Below are 23,204 nucleotides of genomic sequence, written 5' to 3'. Positions count from 1 at the left end.
ACATTATTATTATTTTAACATCTCGCCAATGCAAAAAAAAAGCAGGGGTTGAGTTTTGCTTTCCCCTGAATTCTAGGAAGACAGGAAGACTTGTTCTTTGGCTGTCACTCACTGAGCGTGGTTGCGTGTGCTCTCCAAATATTCATGACAACGCCTCGCTCTACTGAAATGATATATGGTTGCTGTTTTGTTTTTTGTTTTTTTTGGGGGGGGGGGGGGGGGGCAACTTTAGTGCACTGACTGCACATTCATGTCTATTGGAATGGACCTTTTTCGGTACACATTTAACTACTGGACTGTGGGTGCTTAACCCAGGATTAACCCGTCTCTATGACTCATATCCATAAATAAAGTTGCAGTCCCCATGTGTGCAGTTCAAATAGGCAGTCTTAAAAGACGTAATTTTAACATATATTCGGTCTATCTCATTCTGTGAGGTTGTTTTATTCTCAAATGGGTTTTGTATTGTAAAATATTGTATGAGGAACGATTATAAATGGACTAATTCCATTAATCTTCTGTTAATATCTTTTTTTTTTACACGACTTCATTTTTGGGGGGTGCCAGCCCCTCATACACAGGTTTAATGTTTGTCTTTAGTTCAATGTTTGTTTTGGCACCATTGACAATGAAGGGAGATTTTACGTCATAATGTGCCTCATTACGTCATATTGTATTTATTGTCTCCACCAGGCCGAAGGCATGGGGAGAGAGTATGTTTTGCACTCCGTCCGTCCGTGTGTCCGTCTGTGAACTGCTAATCTCTGGCACCGTTGGCTTGATCGCAGCCATACTCGCACACACACTCCCTGAATTCCAGAGCTGAACCTCTGCCCCAAAGTTTTCACATTGTCCTGTTATAGCGCCACCAGGAGGCTGCTTTGTGCAAAACACATTTCTGACAGTACACCTACATATTTTGTCCAAACATCATGCAAATTGGTACACAGTCTCTCTAGAGCCATTCAACAAAACTGGTCTTTCAGATTTTTCAGACTCCATCCTGATTGGCTAAGATTGGCTTCCAAAGTTCTCCGTTTCAAACTAAATGCTGCAAATCATGAACACATTGAGTGATTTCCATGAGATTTTTGCCCACAGGTGGTGAAAAACAACCATGCTGTTGCAATAGCTTTGCAATAAATGGTTAATGGTCATTCTGAGCTGAAGTATTTCAATGAACTATAGTGAACCAGTAAGACGCCCTGAGGGCAAGAAGCGACCTCGTCCTAAAGGGTGAGGTCGCCTGGGTGACGGAAGACTGCTGGGCGAGCGCTGGCGCTTTGGCTTGGGGGGTCAGATCAACAAATGGAATGAATTATATACTGGAGCATGTCTTGAGTGTACAGGGTTTGATGTGAAATGTCAGAATAAGTCAGCTCCATATATGGATATCTAAGGGTGGCAGCAGGGGCAGTGTACAGGGTTTGATGTGGAATGTCAGAATAAGTCAGCTCCATATATGGATATCTAAGGGTGGCAGCAGGGGCAGTGTACAGGGTTTGATGAGGGCGCATGGGGCCAGGACTTAATTTCCGGGCCTGTTGAGAACTACATTTTTCGCTGGCTGCCGGGCTGCACTAATAACTTTGGGGTGGGCCCGCTATAGAGTTTGAATGGACAGGTTACAGGTATCAGTCAAAAGGGAGACATCGAAGAGGAAGGATGGGTGGGGAGGGATCTACATGGAATGTCAGGACAGGTCAGTTCCATATATGGAGATCTAAGGGTTTGAGGTCAGATGTATGGGTCCATATATGCAGAATTGCAGATATAGGTGATGATCCAGTCTTCTCCATGTATGGTTATTATGGAGATGGCCATATGGTGGCGTGATGTGTCACGAGGCGTGACCATGGAGGAGTGATGTTACATGGTGTGACCCTGAAGCGGGACCATATATGGAAGCGTGACCGACGAACCGACTGACGGGTTTTGCAGATCATACTCATACTTTCTCTAATAACAACCTAAAACATGAACCTTGGTTGAAAAAAATACAAAGTTGTCCTTTAAATATATATATATATAAAAAATGAGGGTTCCCTGACCAAATTCATACTGTATCAATACATATGTACATCTGCGGCTAATCAAATTAAATGATGAATTTGAATTAAGAGCGTTAGATTTTTGGTGTGTCTGTACTTGCATATTGGCACACCCACCCACGGCTCTTGGCGCACCTCAAGCCATTACAAATTATATTAGCTGCAGCTGTGTTGCTTGCTAGCCTGACACATGTTTTACCCTTATGTAGTTTCTAACCTGTACAGAAATAATCACACCTATGTGAAGCTCATCATCGTACATCATCATAACGTAAAATATCTATTTGCTCAGACACTATATAACGTAAAATTCTCCATTCATTTTCAATGGGAATTTAATGTTTATATAGGACAAAGTGTGTGGACACACACCAAAAGCTGGACATAGGAGGGGCTAGTGCCCCTCAAAAACAAACTACAAGATCAGTCTATAGGGTTTCATGCTCCATTGAACTTACTGCAAGCACTTCACTTCCCCCTTTAATATGGGCTTTTCTTCACGTCTGCACTGTTTGTGTGCCACGAACATTACACAGTTTCTACAAACAGCAAGTCGCTGCTATAGCCTGCCATACTCTATTTACATGAAAAATGACTCCTCAGCTGTAACCGGAACAGTGTTCCCCCTGTGTGCAAACACAGCCCTGGAGTGGCAACACCAAGAGTATATGGAAGGATGCCTATTGCCTAATATAGATTGTACATCCAAATGACGTGGAGGGATACATGGATGGATGGATGGATGGATGGATGGATGCAGGAAGGACGATCAGAAGGACGGACAGACGGATTGAAGGAAGGAATAATAAATGGATGGATGGATGGATGGATAGCTATGAGCATTGAGCTCCATGGTCCCGAAACTACATTCACATCCTCACATAACACGATAAATTACGACATATCCTCCTAAAACCGCCGTGTCAGAGAACAATTTGTTATCATTTGTTGAGGCATAAATCCTCATTAATGACTTCCACTTCGATATACTGTGTACACGTTCACTCTCTCCCAAAACCCAGCTTTTTGGTTCCAGGCAGAGGGAGGCAGATGTGCGGCAACAGCTTGTCGGTGTAAATCACCAGGAAATGGGGTTTACCACGTTCCTCTGGCAACACCTTAATACAGAGTCCCATTAGCCGCCAAATGAGGATGAGTTATTGATTCGCGCGAGTGTTGACATTCCACTCCTCGGGGTGACAGAAATGATCTCGTTTTGGGAAAAGCTCATCTGATTATGAGGCACAATAATGACTTCGGATGAGCTGCCTGTTAGAGAGAGAGAGAGAGAGAGGCCCATTGGAGACGTGGGCTCTAACCTGATTTATACGTAGTCGTACAGCGGCCGGCATCGGTCGCAGGAATTAGCCGATCTGCAAGCTCACAAAGCACAGCATCCGCAACGCGTTGTGACCTTGTAGATTTGGCTATTTCTGGCGAGCGACACCGTCGCAAGGAAAGACTATAAATTAAGCATTTCTTGTTCATTACGCCGAGAGCCTACAGGCAGTGACAGGTGATGTGTAGGGCCCTGTCACACTGCACAATGTGCCTTGGGTGTCCATGTGTCCTGTTGAAATGTTAAGACGTACCTGCCAAGAACCCGAGGCTGTCTCCGAACCATCCCCTCAGACGTGTGACTCCCTGAAGAACCCCCCTTCCTTCCCTCTCTCTGCTGAGGATGATTCTTTACACAGAATATGAAACAAGATCGGTTTCTGGAAAACAAGAAATGTGCATTCAGTGAGCCTGTTATTCCACACTGTGTGTGTGTGTGTGTGTGTGTGTGTGTGTGTGTGTGTGTGTGTGTGTGTGTGTGTGTGCGTGGCTGATGGGAGGCCTCCCGGACTGGAAATGGTCTATTATTCAGCAGGTGCAGATGTGAATATTCACACCACTGGACACTTTCCACTTTCCATTTGTGCATGCACCCACTTCCAGCCGCTAACCTCCTCCCCCCCCCCCCCCCCCCCCCCGCCTTATCCCTGCACCCGCGTGCACACACACAAACACCACCACCAACCCCCCCAGCTAATGGAGTCTAGTGGTGTGTGTGCATTTTGTCAGAAATTGAGGATATGTCACGCATTCGAAAATGCCATCTGGAAATTGGCTGCGACTCGGCTCTGTTCTGCTCAAACCTCCAGGTGACACAATGATCTGCTCAGCAATGCAAATGAGTGTGGGGGAAATGTGAGGGGTCCAATGAGCCCCCGCTCATTTGAGGCCAAGAACATTTCGTTTCAATGTTTCAGATGTTCATTTATTTACCCGTTTGGCCACGGCCGTGTAGCCCCTGGCTGCCAGTGCAGATTTTTGTCACCATGCAAATTGCACTGCAGAGATTTTAGCATTATTAGGTCTGCTCGGATAGATCAGTGCTGAACCCTACTGAGAATAGCAGCTCATGCGCTTTCATAAGCTCCCCTGTCTTTTAGTATGAAATGTAGACGAAACCACCACCACTGAGTGTGTAGCCTGCAAGAACGCTCCCTTTCCAAGGACTAGAGGGGCGAATTCTAACTAGTGCTGGAAACCGACAGCAACTCCCTATTGGTTCACCAATATGTGCCCCCCCTCCCCGGTAGAACACAGCGGAGAACACTGACCTCACCAAATTTGGAACGACGCCCCTTCTGCACTCTGAATGGTTACAAGGTCCACTCCTATGCCACATTACCTGGATCGTTCGCCCAGGATATTCTTTAAAAAAAAGGTCTGCGAGGCTACAGAGTGTTAGACTTGTAATCTCCCTCACTAGGCAGCAGAGGCTATAGAGAACGCGCCAATCTGGATGTGGTAGTGAAAGACCAACATCTTGTAGATGTATCTCTGGTGTTACATACGTAATTACGTATACAGACTGTCACTAGAGCATCACCCAGAGCATGACGGCATGCTGAGAGACAAGAGCAAGAAATGTTGTCTGAAGCTTGCTGGCCACTGTGTCTGACACCTGGTGCTTGCCACCTGGCACACAGCTCTGTGGGAGGCCAAGCAGGGCACAGCCTCGAGGGGGAGAAGAGGGCTGACCTGCGTAGACCAGCTCAAGAGGGACAGAGGCCTCACACCCACTGCATGGTGGATAAGTACAGCTAGAGGAAGAGGACTCGTTTACCCAGGCAGCCCTGACATGAAGAGAAAGGAAAAAAACCTCGAGCAAATCACCGAACCGACAAACTACTCCAGTGGAGCAGTCCGAGCAGCTCAGTGACCAACAGAATAAAACTGTGGTTGTACTGGACACTGGACAGCTCCCAGGTGTGTATATATGTGTAACTGTGATTGTGAAGCAGGGAGTTGCTGAAAAAAGATCACTCCTGCTCAGTGAACCTACCCTGGATAAATAAATAAAAACATGGCAGAGGTGGTAAGGACTAAGGCCAGGTAACTGAAGTTGGGTCTGTAGTTGGAGAAGCTAGATTCGTCTTGAGATAAACTGGGACAACATGATGAATAGATGATAAAGGTGCCCAGGGGAGTGCACTATCCGGGTTAACTCCACTGCATAAAGACACCATTTGTAATGATGGCTGGAATCAAGGGGGGAAAAAGCTGTGAACAAAGCTAACCGGGCTCCAAAGTGACCAAATCAGTCGCGGCTTTGCTGAGGCAGCAGATGAGAGTACAAACCAATTGTGGCCGTGACAACAAACAAGCCGGGTGATGAAGTACCAGTGTGCTGCCTATCTGGGTCTCACCTGCGCAATGGCACTGCTGCCTGCCTGCTACAGGCTACTGCAGTACATTAACAACGCACTTAGCATAGGATTGGATCATAATGAGCTATAGAAGAGGAGAATGGGGTTGATTTTTGGGGGGCATTATACAATCGATAATGAACTAATGAAGAATCCCTGAGTTGAAGACATATTCAACATCGTAAAGTTTCTGTTCCAAATGCTAAGTGACAGTTGTCACTCATGCCCAACATGCATACCATAAAAACCATTCCACTGAAACAGCTCTCATTGAGATGACGGATACCTGGCTGAATGCTCTCGACCAAGGTAAACTTGCATCCATTTTACTTTTAGATTTCACTGCCGCTTTCGATCTGATTGATCACACAATTCTTCTAAGAAAATTAAATCATTATGGCTTCAGTCAGAATTCTATCAATTGGATGAAATCTGTATGGCAGAAAGCAGTCTGTATATGTCAACGGCTCATTTTCCTCACCTCGTTCTACTTCCTGTGGAATTCCACAGGGGAGTTGTCTTGGTCCTCTATTACGGTATATATCATATACACAAATGATCTTCCATTAGTACTAACCAACTCAAATGCACACATGTTCGCTGACGACACAACCATCACTGCAGTAGCTGAATCACAAACTCAGTTGCATGAGCACCTGGCGAATGATTTTAAACACGTTGTTAAATGGGTTGAGAATAACAAATTAGTACTGAACACTAATAAAACTAAGAATATGGTCATATGCACCAACAAAAAAAGGAATAGGGCCATGGAACTTATCTTATGGAGGGGTACAGATAAATGAGGTCACAGAAGTCAAACTACTAGGAATTAAAATACAAAACAATTTATCATGGACAGCTCATACCACAGATATCTCTAAAAAGGTAATGCAAATGGCAGGAATGGTTGGGCGAATTACAGGGCTTTTATCTGAAGAGACGTTGAGGCTAATATCCAGTAGTCTGATTTATAGTCACGTTAACTATTGCTGTGCAGTATGGGGCAATGCAGCTCAGACAGATATGAGAAAACTACAGATCACACTAAACAAGGCAGCTAGAATGGTCTTAAGATGTGGGTATGAAATTGACACGGGTGAACTGCATAACAGAATGGGATGGCCCACAGCACTTGAATGCATAAGAAAACAGTCTCTTGCATTGATTTCTAAAATAAAAACATCTAATAAACCAGTAAACATAAAGAATAAATTAACATTAGTTCCAGATAAACATCAGGTCAACACAAGATCAAGACACAAAGATATTTATGTTCTACCAAAAATAAAAACTAGTATGGGAAGCCGATCTTTTATTTCTAGGGCAGTTAAATTATGGAACTCATCACTATAGCTGAGATTGATTTTATTGATGCACTATCATGTTGTGATTTCTCTTGAGCTTTGTTTTTTAGTTCTAGTTTCTGTGTTGGTATGCGGTCAGGTTTTCAGCTGGCTCAGGGAAGAGGACGACCCTGCCATGCATAGTCCACCATAGATAGGTGAATGAACTGTATCTGTCTGTGGGCAGGCATATGCTGTGCCTGTGTGTGTGTGCGTGAGTGTGTGCGGCTGTATGAGTTGAGGATTAGAGGTATAGGTATTTTTATTATGCTGTAACATTTAACTCACTGCTGTCGTTTAGCATCAGTGCAATTTGAAATGTAATTTTGAAATGAAATGTACTATTTTGTATTGTAATATAATGTATTTTGTTATGTTTTAATTTATTTCTGGACATAAATGTTTCATGTAGCGCTGATATGGTAATCATTGGATTCCGACAATGGCACGTTGTCAGAGCTGGATAACAATGTCTGTCTTTCAGCCCAGTGCAAATCTGGATGCAGTCCAATGGCTGAGGAGCAGCCCTAAAGGCACCGATCAATCCAACAGACTGCCTCCCTCCCTGTTAGGCAGGATTAGAAAACCCAGATAGGCGAGATAAGGGTGTGGTGGTGGTTAGACTTCATGCAACGATGCTGCAAAAACAAACATCTTGTGGGAGGGGGACCCCACGCATGACAAAAGGTGCCACACACACCAAATGCATTCCACTGAGTTAAATATGCATTCCGTTTCACAGGGGCTCTGAGTGGATCCAGGTGTCCGCTGGTGGCGTGTGCCCAGCTGGAGGATGTGGCTGACTCGCTGGCACACTGGCTGGCATACTAATGCCCAAATATGTGCTCCGATGTAAGAAGGTGTCGCGCGGCGAAAGTAGCAGATCTGCAAGCTTGTGACGTGTCGCGTCTGTGAGGCGTTGTGAGCTTGTAGAGCTGCTATTTTTGGCACGCGAAACCGACGTGTGACGAAGCATAAATGGGGCTTAACAGAACCAGGGGTGCTTTTCACGGGGAGTTGAAAGAGACTGGTGGGGACGGTGCCAGCCACCGAGGGTCCAGTCCACAAGCTCCAGCTGCATGTCCACTAGTGCACATCACTGGAAGGGGGAAGGGTTGAGGGGGGCGGGAGGGGAGGGAGGGGATTAAAGGCTGGAAATCTGGATTTTTGGACACACTCCTCACAGCATGCCTCATGAGAGGGCAAATTGATGTTGTGATATTAAACAGAGCGAACTGAGCATTACTTTCTGTCACATTACCTTTTTTAATGCACATATAGCCTGCAGGATTCCGTGGCATTAATTATGTTTTTGGTGGGGGTAAAGGAAAAAATATGTCATTTTTACAATCAAAAGGGATGTCGCAGGGAAAAGGGCAGTGTGCCCAAATGGGCTTATGGGGACTTATTCCTCCGAGGCTTGTGTAAGCCTTTTTATTAAAGCGAAACAATCTTGAGAGACACCTGTTGTTCCGTCCAGGGTGTATTTATTGTCGGGCTATGTCAGCACAGCAGACACTAATAACGCCTGGCCAGAACACGGAGACCGTATTACCGATGTGACCTATACTTGGTCATCACAATTTCCTGTTTCTGCACACGTGTGTGCGTGAGGGATGGTGTGTCCAGCGATTGCAGGCACCCATCAGCCATTTCACACTACAGGTTTTTTTTTTTTTTGCTTCCTTGAGTTGACACCACCCCATGTCATGCAGAACTAATCACTCGCTGCTGACACTAGTGATTCTATGGTGCTGAGAAGTGTATGTCGAAGCAAAACAGCTGGGTGTTACTGCCATGGAGTTTGAAGTCTCAGTCCACTGGTAGACACTTCTGTGATTAACTTGTAATAGCCTGAGGGCCTGACAGCCAAACACAGTTTTCATTGATCACAGCACAGAAAAACACACATCTGGGACACAGAATTACAAGAAGCATTTTGTTTTGTTTTTTGTTTTGTATTTAAATTGGCTATTTCATCATAATGTGCTAGACGAATAACAGTTTAAGTCCAAATTTTATTCTGACCCCTCCAAGAGTTGTCCTGGCCCCCTTATCCATCATTTATACATTATGGATAATTAGTGTGGACTTAAACTGTTATTCGTCTATAGTACTCATTATGATGGGGTCATGTGGTGAAAATAGCAAACCTAACCAACAACTGTCTGAATGCTATTTTTTGCCATTTGTGTTTGACTTTTTTTTAAATGTAGGCTTATGTAAAAAGAAAACTAGCCTACACATTGATATTTAAAGCCTATAGGCCTAGGCGGCTAGCCTATATTAAAAATATGAGAATAAATTAAGCATGGTTTTGTCACTCATTAGTCATTCCTCATGTAGTATCCATATCTTGATTCTTACCAGAGGCAGAGTGCAGGGACAGAGGTGGTGTGTAGTGTAGGCCTGTGTGTGGAAGGATCGAAGGAGGAACACAGTCATTGTTGTGACATTCATTTCAGACCTATGACCATACAGTTCAGGGGTGGTGGTGTTGTTGTTGTGCTAACCACTGGGCCACCCAGTGCAATCAACTATTGTGCAATAAGTCAGTCACTCACCGCCACCTTCTCTTCTATCTACACCCCTGTCTGGGATTCCATGTGTCTGCTTGTGGGCTTAACCCACTAATTGTGGCCTGAGTTCTTGAACTATTGTTGCATGCCTGAGGTCTAGTTTGGTTTGAGGCCACGGTTATATCGAGACCTATGCTGACTACTGGTCTATTGGAAGACTCCAAATATCAAGGGATTAGGGTGCAGTCTAATTGCTGTGTTTGATTACATGTGAGGTTATTTAGGTACCTCGAAAGTTTAGGGGGTTTAATTATTTTATTCTCTCACATAGCCTATGGCTGGGTGGCATAACTATAAGCCAGAGAGTAGGCCTAAAACATGTTTGCTGAGTCCTCGGGGAGTTGTAAATGCCATTCCCAGGGAATATAGTGGATGGAAATCGTCGAGGTACGCATGGCTTCCCGTAGCACACGGCCATGATGTGCCAGACATAACTGATGCTGTGGGGACCTCTACTGGCCAATGGAGGGAGAGCGAGAGATGGGTACCGTATGAAAATCATAGCCGCTAATTATTCCCAATAAACAATGACAAAACGTGCTCTGAGGCTGAGCTTCGGCAGCCGGCAGGTACAGTCAGTGACGCGTTTAAACTACAAACAGACTATACAAAATCAAAACGACACAAGCTAAAATATGTGACAGGCCATACCTACTGTAAGAAAATGATGCACAACCAGGGATGTGTGTGTGTGTGTGTGTGTGTGTGTGTGTGTGTGTGTGTGTGAGTGTGTGTGTGAGTGAGAGAGAGAGAGAGAGAGAGAGAGAGAGAGAGAGAGAGAGAGAGATAAACACATGCATGCACGCACGTTCATATTGTTGTGGACTTACTTTGGCTACACTTCATGGAGGTGTTGGTGGCGAGTGGGTGCAATAATGCCACAACAAGGATTTCCAGGCAGTCAGGAACTTTACTAGTAGAACGGCAGGCAGGTAACACAGTTCACAGGACGGCACGGCAATAATAACAGCTCTCAACATCCTGCGATATCACAGGCTACACTACAGCAGTACACTGTAAACACACAGTAAACAGTCTTTGTGGCTGTCAGTCCTTGGTCAGGACGTAGGATATACACTCTACGACCATACACTCTGGGATCCGGAAGACAACTCACGAGACGGCTCGCCCCTTTGCCAACGGGAAGATCGGTCGCCCCAAAGCCCGGAGAAGTCGCCCCCAAAAGTCCGGAGAAGTCGCCCCCAAAACTCCGGACAAGTCGCCCCGTAAACCGTTGGCAAATTTTCGAGGTAACAGCAGAGAGAGAGAGAGAGATTTTTATATGTAGCTGTTATGTCTCACTGACAGCTGTTTGATTGTGCTGCGCTCATTGCATATTCCTGTGTTGCCTTTGTGATGATTGGGGGGATTATCTGGGATCGACTACTTCAGTCTTGACATACAACATGATGTGTGATGATGTTGCTTTGCTGTTGTTATTATGACTCTGAGTTTTGAAAGTAAAGAAGAGTTGTGTTTAAGCTGTGTCATGGTCCACTGATTCACAATAGTAGCCTACTTTTAAACAGAGAGAGAGATAGAGAGAGAGAGAGAGAGAGAGAGAGAGAGAGAGAGAGATTTTTACCTGTACTATATTTTTACCTGTACTTTATGATTGTTCCTGTACTTTTAAACAGAGAGAGAGAGAGAGAGGAGGTAAAGTGTCTAGTTATAGTGAGAGTGGAGGGGGCCCATGCAATGGGGGTCATCAGCCTCTTTTGTTTGAGTGTGCTGGGTCGTTACAACAACAGATCAACTGTAGGAATGTAACCATTTATTTGAGTGAAATGATGGTCAAGTTAATATATGCAGATGCCACTGCTTCTTCAATACTAGCAGCAAAAAAAGTTTAACGAAAATATATACGCTACTTTGATACTAGCAGCAAAAAAATAGTGTCCCATAGGGTTAGTTTCAAAGTCCAGCAAAAAGGTAATGGAAAAGGAAATGGTCTTCAGTGTCACGTAGTGGTCAGTTACTGGCCAATGTGAAAAGGGTGGGATATATTCCTCAGCCTAGTATGAAAGTCTGTGAAAGATTCCACGTAAATTGCACGCTGCCTTCATGATTTGAGTCACCTTTCCAGAATGGAATTTCCAGAACAATGGAGTGGGGTGAGCCATTCATTATCAATGCATAATTTTCATTTGACCAACAACAACAACAAACTGGTTCTAAATGTTCTCCTTTGACAAACAACATTGATTTTAAATGTTCTAATATGAGAAATAAGGTCAAATAAACATGGGGCGAGATGTCCGTGCTTTGGGGCGAGATATCCACGCTGTGGGGCGAGATAGCCACGCTTTGGGGGCGAGCTATGCACGGCTTGGGGCGAGCTGTCTTAAATTTTTAGGGGGGCGAGTTGGTAAAGGGACGAGATGACCTGTTACCCATATGAATACATATTATTTTAACTTATCCTGCAACTGCAATGAGAGTATCAGGGGTACGGTAGGAAACGGAGTAGGTTTGGTGACGTCTTCCCTGACGAATAGTATGGCCACTTTCCCTGACCCTAAAGATATGAATGACATTACCGCTGACCACCCAGCACGTCATAATATCTGTAACAGCCAATCGTTTTCCACGGATCGAGGGCTGTCGCTTGACATGCAGCCGTTTCGTCCAATCACGCTTCAGCAAGAGGCGACAGAGCAGTCCCTTCCTCCGCGTCCACCCTATCAGGATCTGGCATTCATTACTAATTAATTATATCGCAAAGGGGAGTGACGCAGTTATTATAGATCTATAGATACTACTCCATGCTTTTTCATGGCCCTGAAATATCACTTTGACTAACTGTGTATGTATAATTTCGCATGATTGTGGCGCACAATAGCAGGCTTTTCGCCGTCAGGGGTGGGTTTGTATTGTATGTGGACATCGCTGCCTAGCTGCGCTCCTTGAATTTTGATGCGTTCCAGTTGGGAGGTTGTGGTAGACCCGGAGGACTAGATGCGATAACCCAGCACGAGATATGCCGCAGCCCAAATCCAGAAAAATCGCCATCCTCGGGTACAGATCCGTAGGTGAGTTTCATTTTTTTGTACAAAACACACACGGCGAAAGAGAGAGAGACACAATATTGGTCCCCTGCATGCAGGCAGCCCTGTCCTCAGATCAGATGCGGCGGACGCTGATCATGTCCGGGCGGCCATGGCATCGAGAATAGCGGTTCATACGCCTCCCTATTATGAACTTTAATTATAGGGAGCACAATGTGTCACGCGACATCTCAATGGAACGAATGAGAGCGCGCCACCAGGTGAGACGTGGCCTTGTCGATTTCCTGGCACACACAGAGAAAGAGAGAGAGATCTCCGGACTAGGCCCTGCTGTGTGTGTGTGTGTGTGTGTGTGTGTGTGTGTGTGTGTGTGTTTGTGTGTGTGACTACATGTGTGTGTGTGTGTGTGTGTGTGTGTGTGTGTGTGTGTGTGTGTGTGTGTGTGCGCACTGTGTGAAGCGCAATCGACGCCGTTAATAGGTCGTGATATAAATATTTTGACCTTTTTAAAGCAAAAATTAGCAATTGACTAAATTGGCTTGGTCATATAGGGGAATGGAATATTATATGTTATGGCACTGGTTCTAGCAGGATCAATATACTGTAGGCCTATAGGCTATATCGCTGAGTAGGCTATGATGATCTGGATGCTGACACAGTGGCATCACATTGTGAATGCCTGTGTCCATTTAAAATCCATACAATCGGCAAGTTTCATGTCCTATAGGGCCTATATGGGCTATAGCAGCCAGGGATTTGAACTTCTAGCCATTGTGCTTTCTTGGGTCTAAAATCCTCTTAACAGACATTTTATTAAACTGTAGGCCATACTCTCCTGTTTGCAAACTGTTAATAAAGTAGCCAAGTAGGCTATTCATCAATCATTCGGCCTGTCCCATGACACATGTAGGATAGGTGGGCACTAGAGACATAATTGGCTATTTTGTCCAAAATGTTAAGAAATATAGGCTATACTATTTTGTGAACATGTATGGTACATCTTTAAAATGTATCCTTTAACTTATGGATATACAGGTTTTATAGCTGTTTGTAGCAATTGAAGCATGAATAGGCTTTACCAAATATGGAATATGTCCGTGTCACCATCCTGTAATACGCTAAAGGATGCAGTGGTTCCCAAACATTTTAGCATGACGTGACCCAAAAGAGACATTTTATGTCTCCCCGGGACCCAAACTAGTGAAAATAGCAGATCATATACAAGCTCACAACAAAAATCAACTATTTTCACTACTACTTAAAAAAATATTTTCTAATTCATGGAATGTATTTGATTTTTATTCATGAAAATAAATAAATATATATAATAATAATAATAATAATCAAGATGGAAATTTAAGAAACGAAAAAAAAGAAAGGGACCCATAAAAATGTGACGGCGACCCACAAATGGGTCCCGACCCAGTGTTTTGGAACCATTTCTCTAATCTAATGGATAGCCAGAGGAGGAAATAATAATTTGTGAGCTTCAGGCAGTACTACTGGCCAACCAGTAGGTGTCCTACCTGACACCGGAGTTTAACATGTCTCTGTGGAAGAGCAGCGAAACCACTGCATGTAGATTCTATTAATCCAGTGGTTTTCAACCAGTGGTCCGGGGACCACCAGTGGTCCTTGAGGGGGTTCCAGGTGGTCCCCAGCTAAATAAATGATGGAGAGAGTTGGTAACCAAATCGACCTTTATATAGGTCTTTATCATTGTTAAACATCTGCTTAACCTACTTAATATACAAGAAGTCTACACAATTAAAGAATGTAGAATAATCAAGTTTTGACCAACGTTTACCATAACAAAATATTCTTTAGTTTTACGCGTGTTTGAGATGTTAAATGTCATCAAATGATGGTCCGTGGCTCAAATGCTGAATAAGTAATGGAGCTTGATATGAAAACTACTGTATTAATCTTGTATTAATCCATTAAGACCAGAGGACCTGATTCTACAAATATGTTCTAAATCAGTTTTCCGATAAACCTATGTTTCTATATGTCAGTGGTTCTCAAACCTTTTCATGTCAAGGACATAGCACTGACGAATTTCTGAGGACCGAAACGTTTGCTTTTTAATTGCACCATGAGCACAGAGCACCATAAGAGCATGATAAAATAAAAGAAAAAATATAAGTCTCAGTCTAAGGAGTTTTACTTATTTTTCTATACGGTGAGCGAGTCTTTTCCTGTCAAAGTTTCCCCCATGTCAAGGACACCAAATATTATGTAGGCCTATTTGTACCCCCATCTGAAAATATGTTGTTCCAGGGACCCCCCAGAAGCAATGATATGAGTTGAAAACGTTCGCTGTGAAAGCCTACTCAATTTATTTACTTAAATAAAAGCATCAATAGGCTATACTAAAAGTTCAGAATTCAAAATGTAGGCCACATGAGTACAAAAGTATATAATATACTTTTACCCATTTATACAAAATCAAAATCAAAATAGCAGATCTACAAGTGTGAGCTTGAAGATCGGCTATTTTAGAGCTGAAGGGTTATGTTTTGCAGCAATAATCTGAATCTACAAAGTAACTAGTAGCCTAACTAAAGTTTTCTAATCGTTGCAGTGGAGTAAAAAGTACAATATTTGACTCACTGAAGTAAAAGCACCTCAAAATTGTATACCTAAATCACAGGCCTACTAAATAGTAGGCTAGTAGTAGTAATAGTAGTAGTAGTAGTAAATGTTACTTTCCACCATTGGATAAAATAATGAATTAAACGATATTAATTCAAATGAGTTCCGGATTGCCACTCCTAACTCTGAGAGTGTACCAGTGGAACCAAATGGACCCGTAAAAGAGCACTAGTAATGATTTTTACTGTGCACGTGTTTAAGTGCATATATACAACTGTGTCCCCCAGTGTCACATTGGCCTAAAACTCATGACGAACAGCATCTCATTCATTAAGACCGGGATAATTCGACAGTGTTGACGTCATCCATCAAAGTTGACATTTTTTCTTCATTCGCTGAGGAAGCATGATTAATTATTGCTTGTGTTTTTTGCAGGAAAGTCCTCTTTGACAATTCAGTTTGTGGAAGGGCAGTTTGTCGACTCCTATGACCCAACGATAGAAAACAGTAAGTGGGTCACACTGTGCTGCTGCTGTGTCTTTTTGTGCTTACAACCAATTTTTTTTACTCAAATGAAATGCTCCAGAGAATGTGGTTTTGTGTTCAGATATAGGCCTGCCAGGCCTGCAATATGCATTTTTTTGGGCTCAGTACAAACCACCACTATACAAACTACTTTGACGTGCATACAGTATATGAGAGGTATTCATGCTTAATCGCAGATTTTGTTTGTATACTGACGTGACAAGCCTTTCTGCCATGCAGCTATTCAAGACACCACAATGGCAAATGGTTTCACAATGACAAACTTTTCCCATTGCTGTCCTAGATGAGAGATGATTGTGTAACTGTATTTGGTACAGGAAATGTAGACTGAACGTGTTCATTTTTAGAGAACTACAGATCGCCACTCACACGAGTTATCTAAACACTGAGGGAGGGCCCTATCTTGCGTCACTTTATCTGTAATTTGGGGAAGACGAGTGCCCCTGTAAAATTAGCTATTTTGTGCCACAGCCTAAATCCTTAAAACACCTCCGCTACCCGTTACATTATACATAGGTGTTTTGAGCGTTACAATAATTAAACCAATCACAGTGTCACATGCCATTCAATGCCTTTAAGAGATCCATTATCCATTACGCATTATGCCCAGTGACTGATATCTTACTATGGCCCATGGAAGATCAACGCGTGCTGCCTTGGGATACATTTATATTTCATACGGAGAGTTGTTTCATGTGTCCAGTACCTGTGCCTTTCTGTTTCTTTTTAAGTCACAACTTAAATCTGAAGCATTTTTAAAAACAGAACGGTATCAAGCTAAATGGAAAGTTCGGGAAACCGGAGTTATTAACAGACTTGCACTGAACTGAGGCAAAATAACAATGGAAATGACACCTGTTGCTTCCTTACCATCTAGCCTTTAATTGCCTTTAAATAAAACCACATTTGGTTGACACAAGTATCATCTATGTGTTACTGATTATGGGGAAGTTTAGATTATTGTAATCCATTAAAGATTCACTGCGCAATGGGGTGATGAAACTGAACAAATCACAATGCGCCATGCAGGCACAAATCAAATCAGGAGCGCATTCTTGCATTGTGGGTGGTTTGAAGAGGCACTTTCCATTCCATTCCAAGATAGCAATTATAGCGAAAGCCAAAGCACATCAACACGCCTACAGACACACCTCCACCCGCAAATGTGTGTCGGCATAATGTATAGTGGGTATAGTGGCCGCAAGATACCATTTACGTTTAGTGGAAGCGCCTACATAAATGTGTGATTCACGGAAAATTGTTAATGATTGCGGGTAAGGCATGGTATACGATAGAGCCCTGAGACTTTACTGCGTAAAGTTACATACTGTACATTCACCCCTGGTGGCTGCCCAGTCTAATAATAACCAGTAAGTGACCTCACCATAAAGGGCGGGGTCGCGTGCACGCATCCGCCTGGGTGACGGTAGACTGCTGGCCTGGGCGTCTGGGCGAGCGTTGACGCTTTGACATGGGAGGTCAGATCAACATATGGAATGAATTCTGTACTGCCATACAGTATATGGAGCGTGTCTTGAGTGTACAGGGTTTGATGAGGTCAGATCAACATACAGAACAGGTCAGCTCCATATATGGATATCTAAGGGTGGTAACCGGGTCAGTGTCTTGAGTGTACAGGGTTTGATGAGGGCCCAGGTAGGGCCGGGCCTTAATTTTCGGGCCTGGTGAGTTTTTGCCGGCTGCCGGGGGCGGCTGCACTAATAACTTCGGGCAAGCCCGTCTAGAGTTTGGATGGACAGGTATCAGTCAAAAGGGAGACATCGAAGAGGAAGGACGGGATCAACATATGGAATGTCAGTACAGGTCAGCTCCATACATGGAGATCTAAGGGTTTGTGGTCAGACCTAGAGTTGCTGCATGGCCAGCTCCATATATGCATATCCAGTCTTCTCCATGTCTGGCTATCCAGGGTTTGAAGAGGTCAGTGTCGTGAACTTCATATGGAGACAGCCATATATGGAGCATGTCACGATGTCACACACTCTTTTCCCATAACAGGGAAACCTTGTGTCCGAAACTGTTACTTTTCCCAGTTTTCATGGGAAAAGGAACCTGTGTTCCAGTGGAACAGTGCAACGTAGTTTTTATTTTAGTCACAAGCTCTTGCATTGGTTAAATATGTAACACGCACAGACAGACTTAACCACTTTGAATCCAGCGTCCCTATTTTGGGCATGCCATTTATATGTGACAAATATTTTCGCCAAAGATTCTGAAATCTACAAGCCCATACAGTAGGTATTGTGAGCTTGTAGACGTCCACGTTTGCATGACACTGTCATATGGCGAAGAGAGGACATTAATCTATGCAAAAATATAAAAATATAAAATATGGAGATACAAGGTTTCTGCCTGACTATATCTTCTTTTTTTAAATTGTCATCGTAAATCACTATCGCTATCAGTGGAAGTACGTCATGCAGAGTTATCAGTGATGGATTGCTCTTCTGACTTTTCCCCGTCCTGCAGCGTTCACCAAAATGATCACAATAAACGGACAGGAGTACCATCTTCAGTTGGTCGACACAGCAGGACAGGTACGCAAACATAACTCACAACCAGTGTTAAAGGTAGGGTACAGTAAGTGAATTTATTTTGTTAAAATAAATTAAAAAGCTCTATATTGTGAGTTTGTGACTCATTGCTATAGACTCTATAACAAACACTCTACTACTATAGAGTGTTTGTTCAGTAAGTATAGTCTCCATATCTCTCCAGCTTTTTATTCAACAGAATAGGATAGAGAATGCAGTCAGGAGGATACCACCCTGGGCACCCTGGCCTTCACTGTAGAAGAGTGTATCAGCGAGAGTACAGCTCAAGGAAATGACGTTGATGCTTTACAAATCTGTGTTTACAATCTCTGTGAATAAAACAAGTCTTGTGACTGATCGACAAATATCGTATCTGGGGGAAATACATCTGATGTTCCGGCCCGACACTTCCGCCGATACACTCTCTGCCATAGGTTGTGACCAGGCTTTTCTCTTCACAGATGAGTAAAGGCTGGGACCGAGGCTAGGAGGATACAGATTAAACAAGTGGAATTGTAATTGATGACACAAATAAATGAGCAGACAAAATTGGAACTGGAACACTATAAAACTTAAGATGATAAATGGCTACTCTCACCTGATTGGCTGAAATGTTGTCACCTACCTGAAAATTAATTTTCTGTTAATTAAAGAGCTGGAGAGACAAGGAGATCCCTGTGACTGAACAAACACTCTAACAATGATTACTATTAGAATATAGTGATTCAACCTTTTAACCCAGAAACACCATTTACCCTACCTTTATTGTGTCAACTAAAAATGTTTTTAGCGACTACCTTTTTTCTCACAGCTATGATGACTAAAACTATGACTAATACTGTCAATTTCGTCAACAAATAGAAAAACACTAGACTGTAGACGGACATTTTCGGCACACAGCCAAAACACAATCAGGTATTAGGATGTCATCAATGTCTGCCAAAATACATTTTAGTCGACAATATCAACTGAAGATTTAGTTAACTACAATCTTATAATATTTAGTCAAGTAAAGTTTTACTGTACAAAATGTGACTAAAACAAAATTGAAACAAATTTATTGTGAAACTTATCACTGCTCAGTGCTCACAACGTGGCATAAAATGAAGAAAGATAAAGTCACATATTTTGTCGTCAGGTAATCAATATAAAAATCAGGTCCAAGGCACTCTTTTCAGCTGTGTGGCTGTCAGGGAGTTTGAATTAGCAGCACTAACAGTCAAGGGTTTTTAATTGTCAAGTAAAGTTTTACTGTACAAAATGTGACTAAAACAAAATTGAAACAAATTTATTGTGAAACTTATCACTGCTCAGTGCTCACAACGTGGCATAAAATGAAGAAAGATAAAGTCACATATTTTGTCGTCAGGTAATCAATATAAAAATCAGGTCCAAGGCACTCTTTTCAGCTGTGTGGCTGTCAGGGAGTTTGAATTTGCAGCACTAACAGTCAAGGGTTTTTAATTGAATACATTTAGACCTGATCTTTATATTGATTGCCTCGTTTGGCTCTTGTGGTTTTGCCAGCAAGTATACCGGTCACGTTTGAGGTTGATACTAGGATGCTGTAGCCCACTTTATTTGATACTTGTTCATGTCAGGTACAGTACGTACGTACTTGACTTCAAGCAGGGTCAAAACTGCTGAAGTGGGCTGTTGCCAAAAGATGCACTTACTGGTGAAGTATTATGACAAACACTGGAATAGCTCAGCTAAATAAAACAAAGGTTTATAGAAGAGGTACGTCATTTAGTAGCTTCTGTATCATTTAGATTCTTGTATTTTGTCTGTGTAGTTTTCATGTTATAACATAAATAACTATTCGAATGATGTTGTCAGTATACTACACTTTGACTTTCTTTTTCTGTCCCCAGGATGAGTACTCAATCTTCCCGCAGACATACTCCATAGATATCAATGGGTACATTCTGGTGTACTCTGTCACATCTAACAAAAGGTACATTGCTATTTATTTATTTATAAGTTCACATCATATACAATAACCAGACTGCAGAATATATAATATGGGATATGAAGACTGAAGAAGAAACATATCTCGTTTACAGTTTTGAAGTTGTACAAGTTATCCATGAAAAGTTATTGGATATGGTGGGGAAAGTTCAGTGAGTATCGCCTACTATCATCCTCATTTGCGTAACATGGCATTTGAAGATAAAGTATCACACTGTACATAACTTCAGCATTCCTGTCTTTTCCCCTCCCTCTGCAGAGTACCAATTATGTTGGTTGGAAATAAGAATGACCTACATATGGAGCGGTATGTTGTGATGTACACTGACATTTTACATCAGATCAAGGCTTTGTGTATAAATATAAACGGGCCATGTGGAGTACCTCAGTGTAGAGTGAAGATAGGAACAAGCTTTTACAACTTACTGTACTTTAGCACCTTTTCTCTGTGTGTACTGTACTGTGTACCTTTAGCTATCTGCTCAGCACATGTATGAACACAACATTTACCAGAGCTGAATTATTTGCGAACAGACCTTCTTGGTTTAGCCAAGAAGGTTAACATTGCAGCGATAAAGTGCCTTCTTTTGTGTCATGACTGGACTAATGTCTGACCTCCAGAGTAATCAGCTGCGAAGAGGGGAAAGCACTAGCTGAATCCTGGAACGCAACCTTCATGGAGTCTTCAGCTAAAGAGAACCAGGTAAGAACTGTATAGAAACATGGGGTCCATTCAGCTCTCCATCTACAATCTGTCCATTCAGCTCTCCATCTCTCTAGAATCTGTCCATTCATCCATGCATTCATCCACCCATCCACTCACCCACCCACCCACCCACCCACCCACCCATCCATCCATCCATCCATCCATCCATCCATTCAGTCATCCGTCCAGAATATCTAAAATACAACATGCAACATGAAAACAGTAAATTGTTTCTGTGGGTTTGGGTTAGGCTATGTCTGAGCATTGTTATGAGTGAATATGATCCATCTGGTGTGTGACTGTATACAGCAGTGGTGGAAAGTAACTAAGTATGTTTTCTTAAGCACTTTCAGTACTTGAGTACAATTTCTTGGTATTTTTTACTTTCCTGGAGTGTTTCCAATTTGCAATACTTTTACTTCTACTCCACCACAACTCAGAGACAAATATTGTATTTTAACTAAAATTGTTTGAAAACTTCAGTTACTAGTTACTGTGTAGTCTGTGTACATATTGGTCAGTCCATCTATATGCTCACATATTGATGAAAATACTTTTGTACCTTTACTCTGATACTTGTGAGTACTTCTTCCACCATTGGTATACCGTCATTTAACCCATTCAAACCTCAAACGTCACCTCGCGCCCGTTGTTTCTGAAACATCTTGAAAGTGTGCGAACTACTGATTTACAAGGCATTTGTAGAATCGACCTCAGCTCTTGTGGACCCCCTGCACTGTCTGCAACTGTGTGAATGAAAATCTGCAAAGAAAAATGAGGTAAAAACAATGAAATAAAACAACAGACGGTGTCTGTCCCCCCCAGACGGCCGTGGAGGTGTTCCGCCGGATGATCCTGGAGGCAGAGAAGATTGACGGCGACGTGCAACCAGGAAAGACCTCCTGCTCCATGATGTAGACATGGACACCGCCCCGGTCGCCCAATCAACACACAGGACACTGCACTGGGATATCCCGTTACTTGAAGGCTCGCTGCCAGTTCTCTCCTCCCCTCCTCCACCTCAGCTGACTCCACCCCTGACCCCTGACCCCTGACCCCCCCCCCCCCCCCCCCCCCGCCCCCATCCAGGGTCCTAAATATCCAATACTGTCTATTTATGGCTCTGAGACGACTCCCCACTGTTCAGTATTTTTCTCTCTCCACATGCCTTTTGTCATGCTTGTTTTTTTTGTTGTTTTTTTTCTTCTGTTGGTTTGGTAATAAAAAGAGAAAAGAGAATGAGTGACAACCCATCCCACACACATACACACACCGCCCCCTGTCTGTCACATATTACCCACAATTCATTCTGACATGTCTGCAATTGGCACGAATGCAAAACACCTGTGCGGATGTATCAGAAAAAAAACAAAAAACAAAACACTTTGCTGTGCTAGGTTACGATGACTGCAGTCTCTATGATAAGAGGCGCTATTAATTTTATACATCTTAGCTTCACATTATGCAGGTTAGCAACCCCCCAGCCCCCAACTTTTTGTTGTTGTTGAAGGAACAAGATATAAAAAATATCACAGACTGCCTCACATGCTTTAAGAACGGCTGAGAAGACATGGACGTTTTTTTTCTGATACATCGCTGAACCATTTTTGTCCGTCAATTATACAGCTCTTTTTCTACTTCATGTCCACACGACGCCCACCCACCCACCTCTCTGGCCCCAACGTCTGTTTTCATAGCAGTTACCGTCAGCCAAAACAAATAAATCCTGCATCCATTTTCTAATGTTGAAAATGTTGTACAAATGTTTTTGATTGTAATCATTAAAAGCAAAAAGTGGTTATGTAAATGCAGCACTCAAGGCGTGTCATTTCACCCGAACGTTTGAATAATCTGCGGCAATTTAACTGAAGTAAGTGATATTCTGATTAAAACCAAAGAACTTAAGAAAAGGAAAAAAAGCAGTTTATATTGTGATATTGTTCAGTAACAGCTAGGGGTCTCCCTGTCTTTCCATGACAGAAAACATTATTAGATGGTTTGCCAATTTCAGCCAATCAGGAGAGAGTAGGGTACCCATTTATCAGCTGAGATTTGTATAGTGTTTCAGTTCCAATTTGTCTCAGTTCCAATTTTGTTTCTTTGTGTCATCGCTTCCAGTTTCACGTGTTTAATCTTTATCCTGTGT

The 23,204-nt window shown here is 42.8% G+C and overlaps 1 protein-coding gene across 1 annotated transcript; it reads left to right on the top strand.

Annotated features, from left to right (window-relative positions):
• Positions 1-12,416: 12,416 nt before the first annotated feature.
• On the top strand, positions 12,417-22,865 carry rheb (Ras homolog, mTORC1 binding). The gene is made up of 8 exons (XM_080777771.1): positions 12,417-12,709; positions 15,716-15,787; positions 18,317-18,384; positions 20,256-20,338; positions 20,448-20,504; positions 20,612-20,659; positions 20,974-21,055; positions 21,884-22,865. Exons 1-8 carry the CDS (start codon positions 12,658-12,660, stop codon positions 21,974-21,976), a joined length of 555 nt encoding a protein of 184 aa, XP_080633897.1. The 5' UTR covers positions 12,417-12,657; the 3' UTR covers positions 21,977-22,865.
• Positions 22,866-23,204: the final 339 nt, after the last annotated feature.

The sequence above is a fragment of the Protomyctophum bolini genome (genome assembly GCF_963924005.1).
Source record: "Protomyctophum bolini genome assembly, chromosome: 12".
Lineage (NCBI taxonomy): Eukaryota > Metazoa > Chordata > Actinopteri > Myctophiformes > Myctophidae > Protomyctophum > Protomyctophum bolini.
Note: the sequence above shows the minus strand (reverse complement) of the source record. Positions and strands in the feature narration are given on the sequence as shown.

Coding starts and splice junctions, on each gene's coding strand:
- rheb (XM_080777771.1), top strand. CDS start 12,658: ATGCCGCAGCCCAAATCCAGAAAAATCGCCATCCTCGGGTACAGATCC. Junction 20,339..20,447: donor TCTGTCACATCTAACAAAAG/GTACATTGCTAT, acceptor TCTCGTTTACAG/TTTTGAAGTTGTACAAGTTA. Junction 20,505..20,611: donor GATATGGTGGGGAAAGTTCA/GTGAGTATCGCC, acceptor CTCCCTCTGCAG/AGTACCAATTATGTTGGTTG.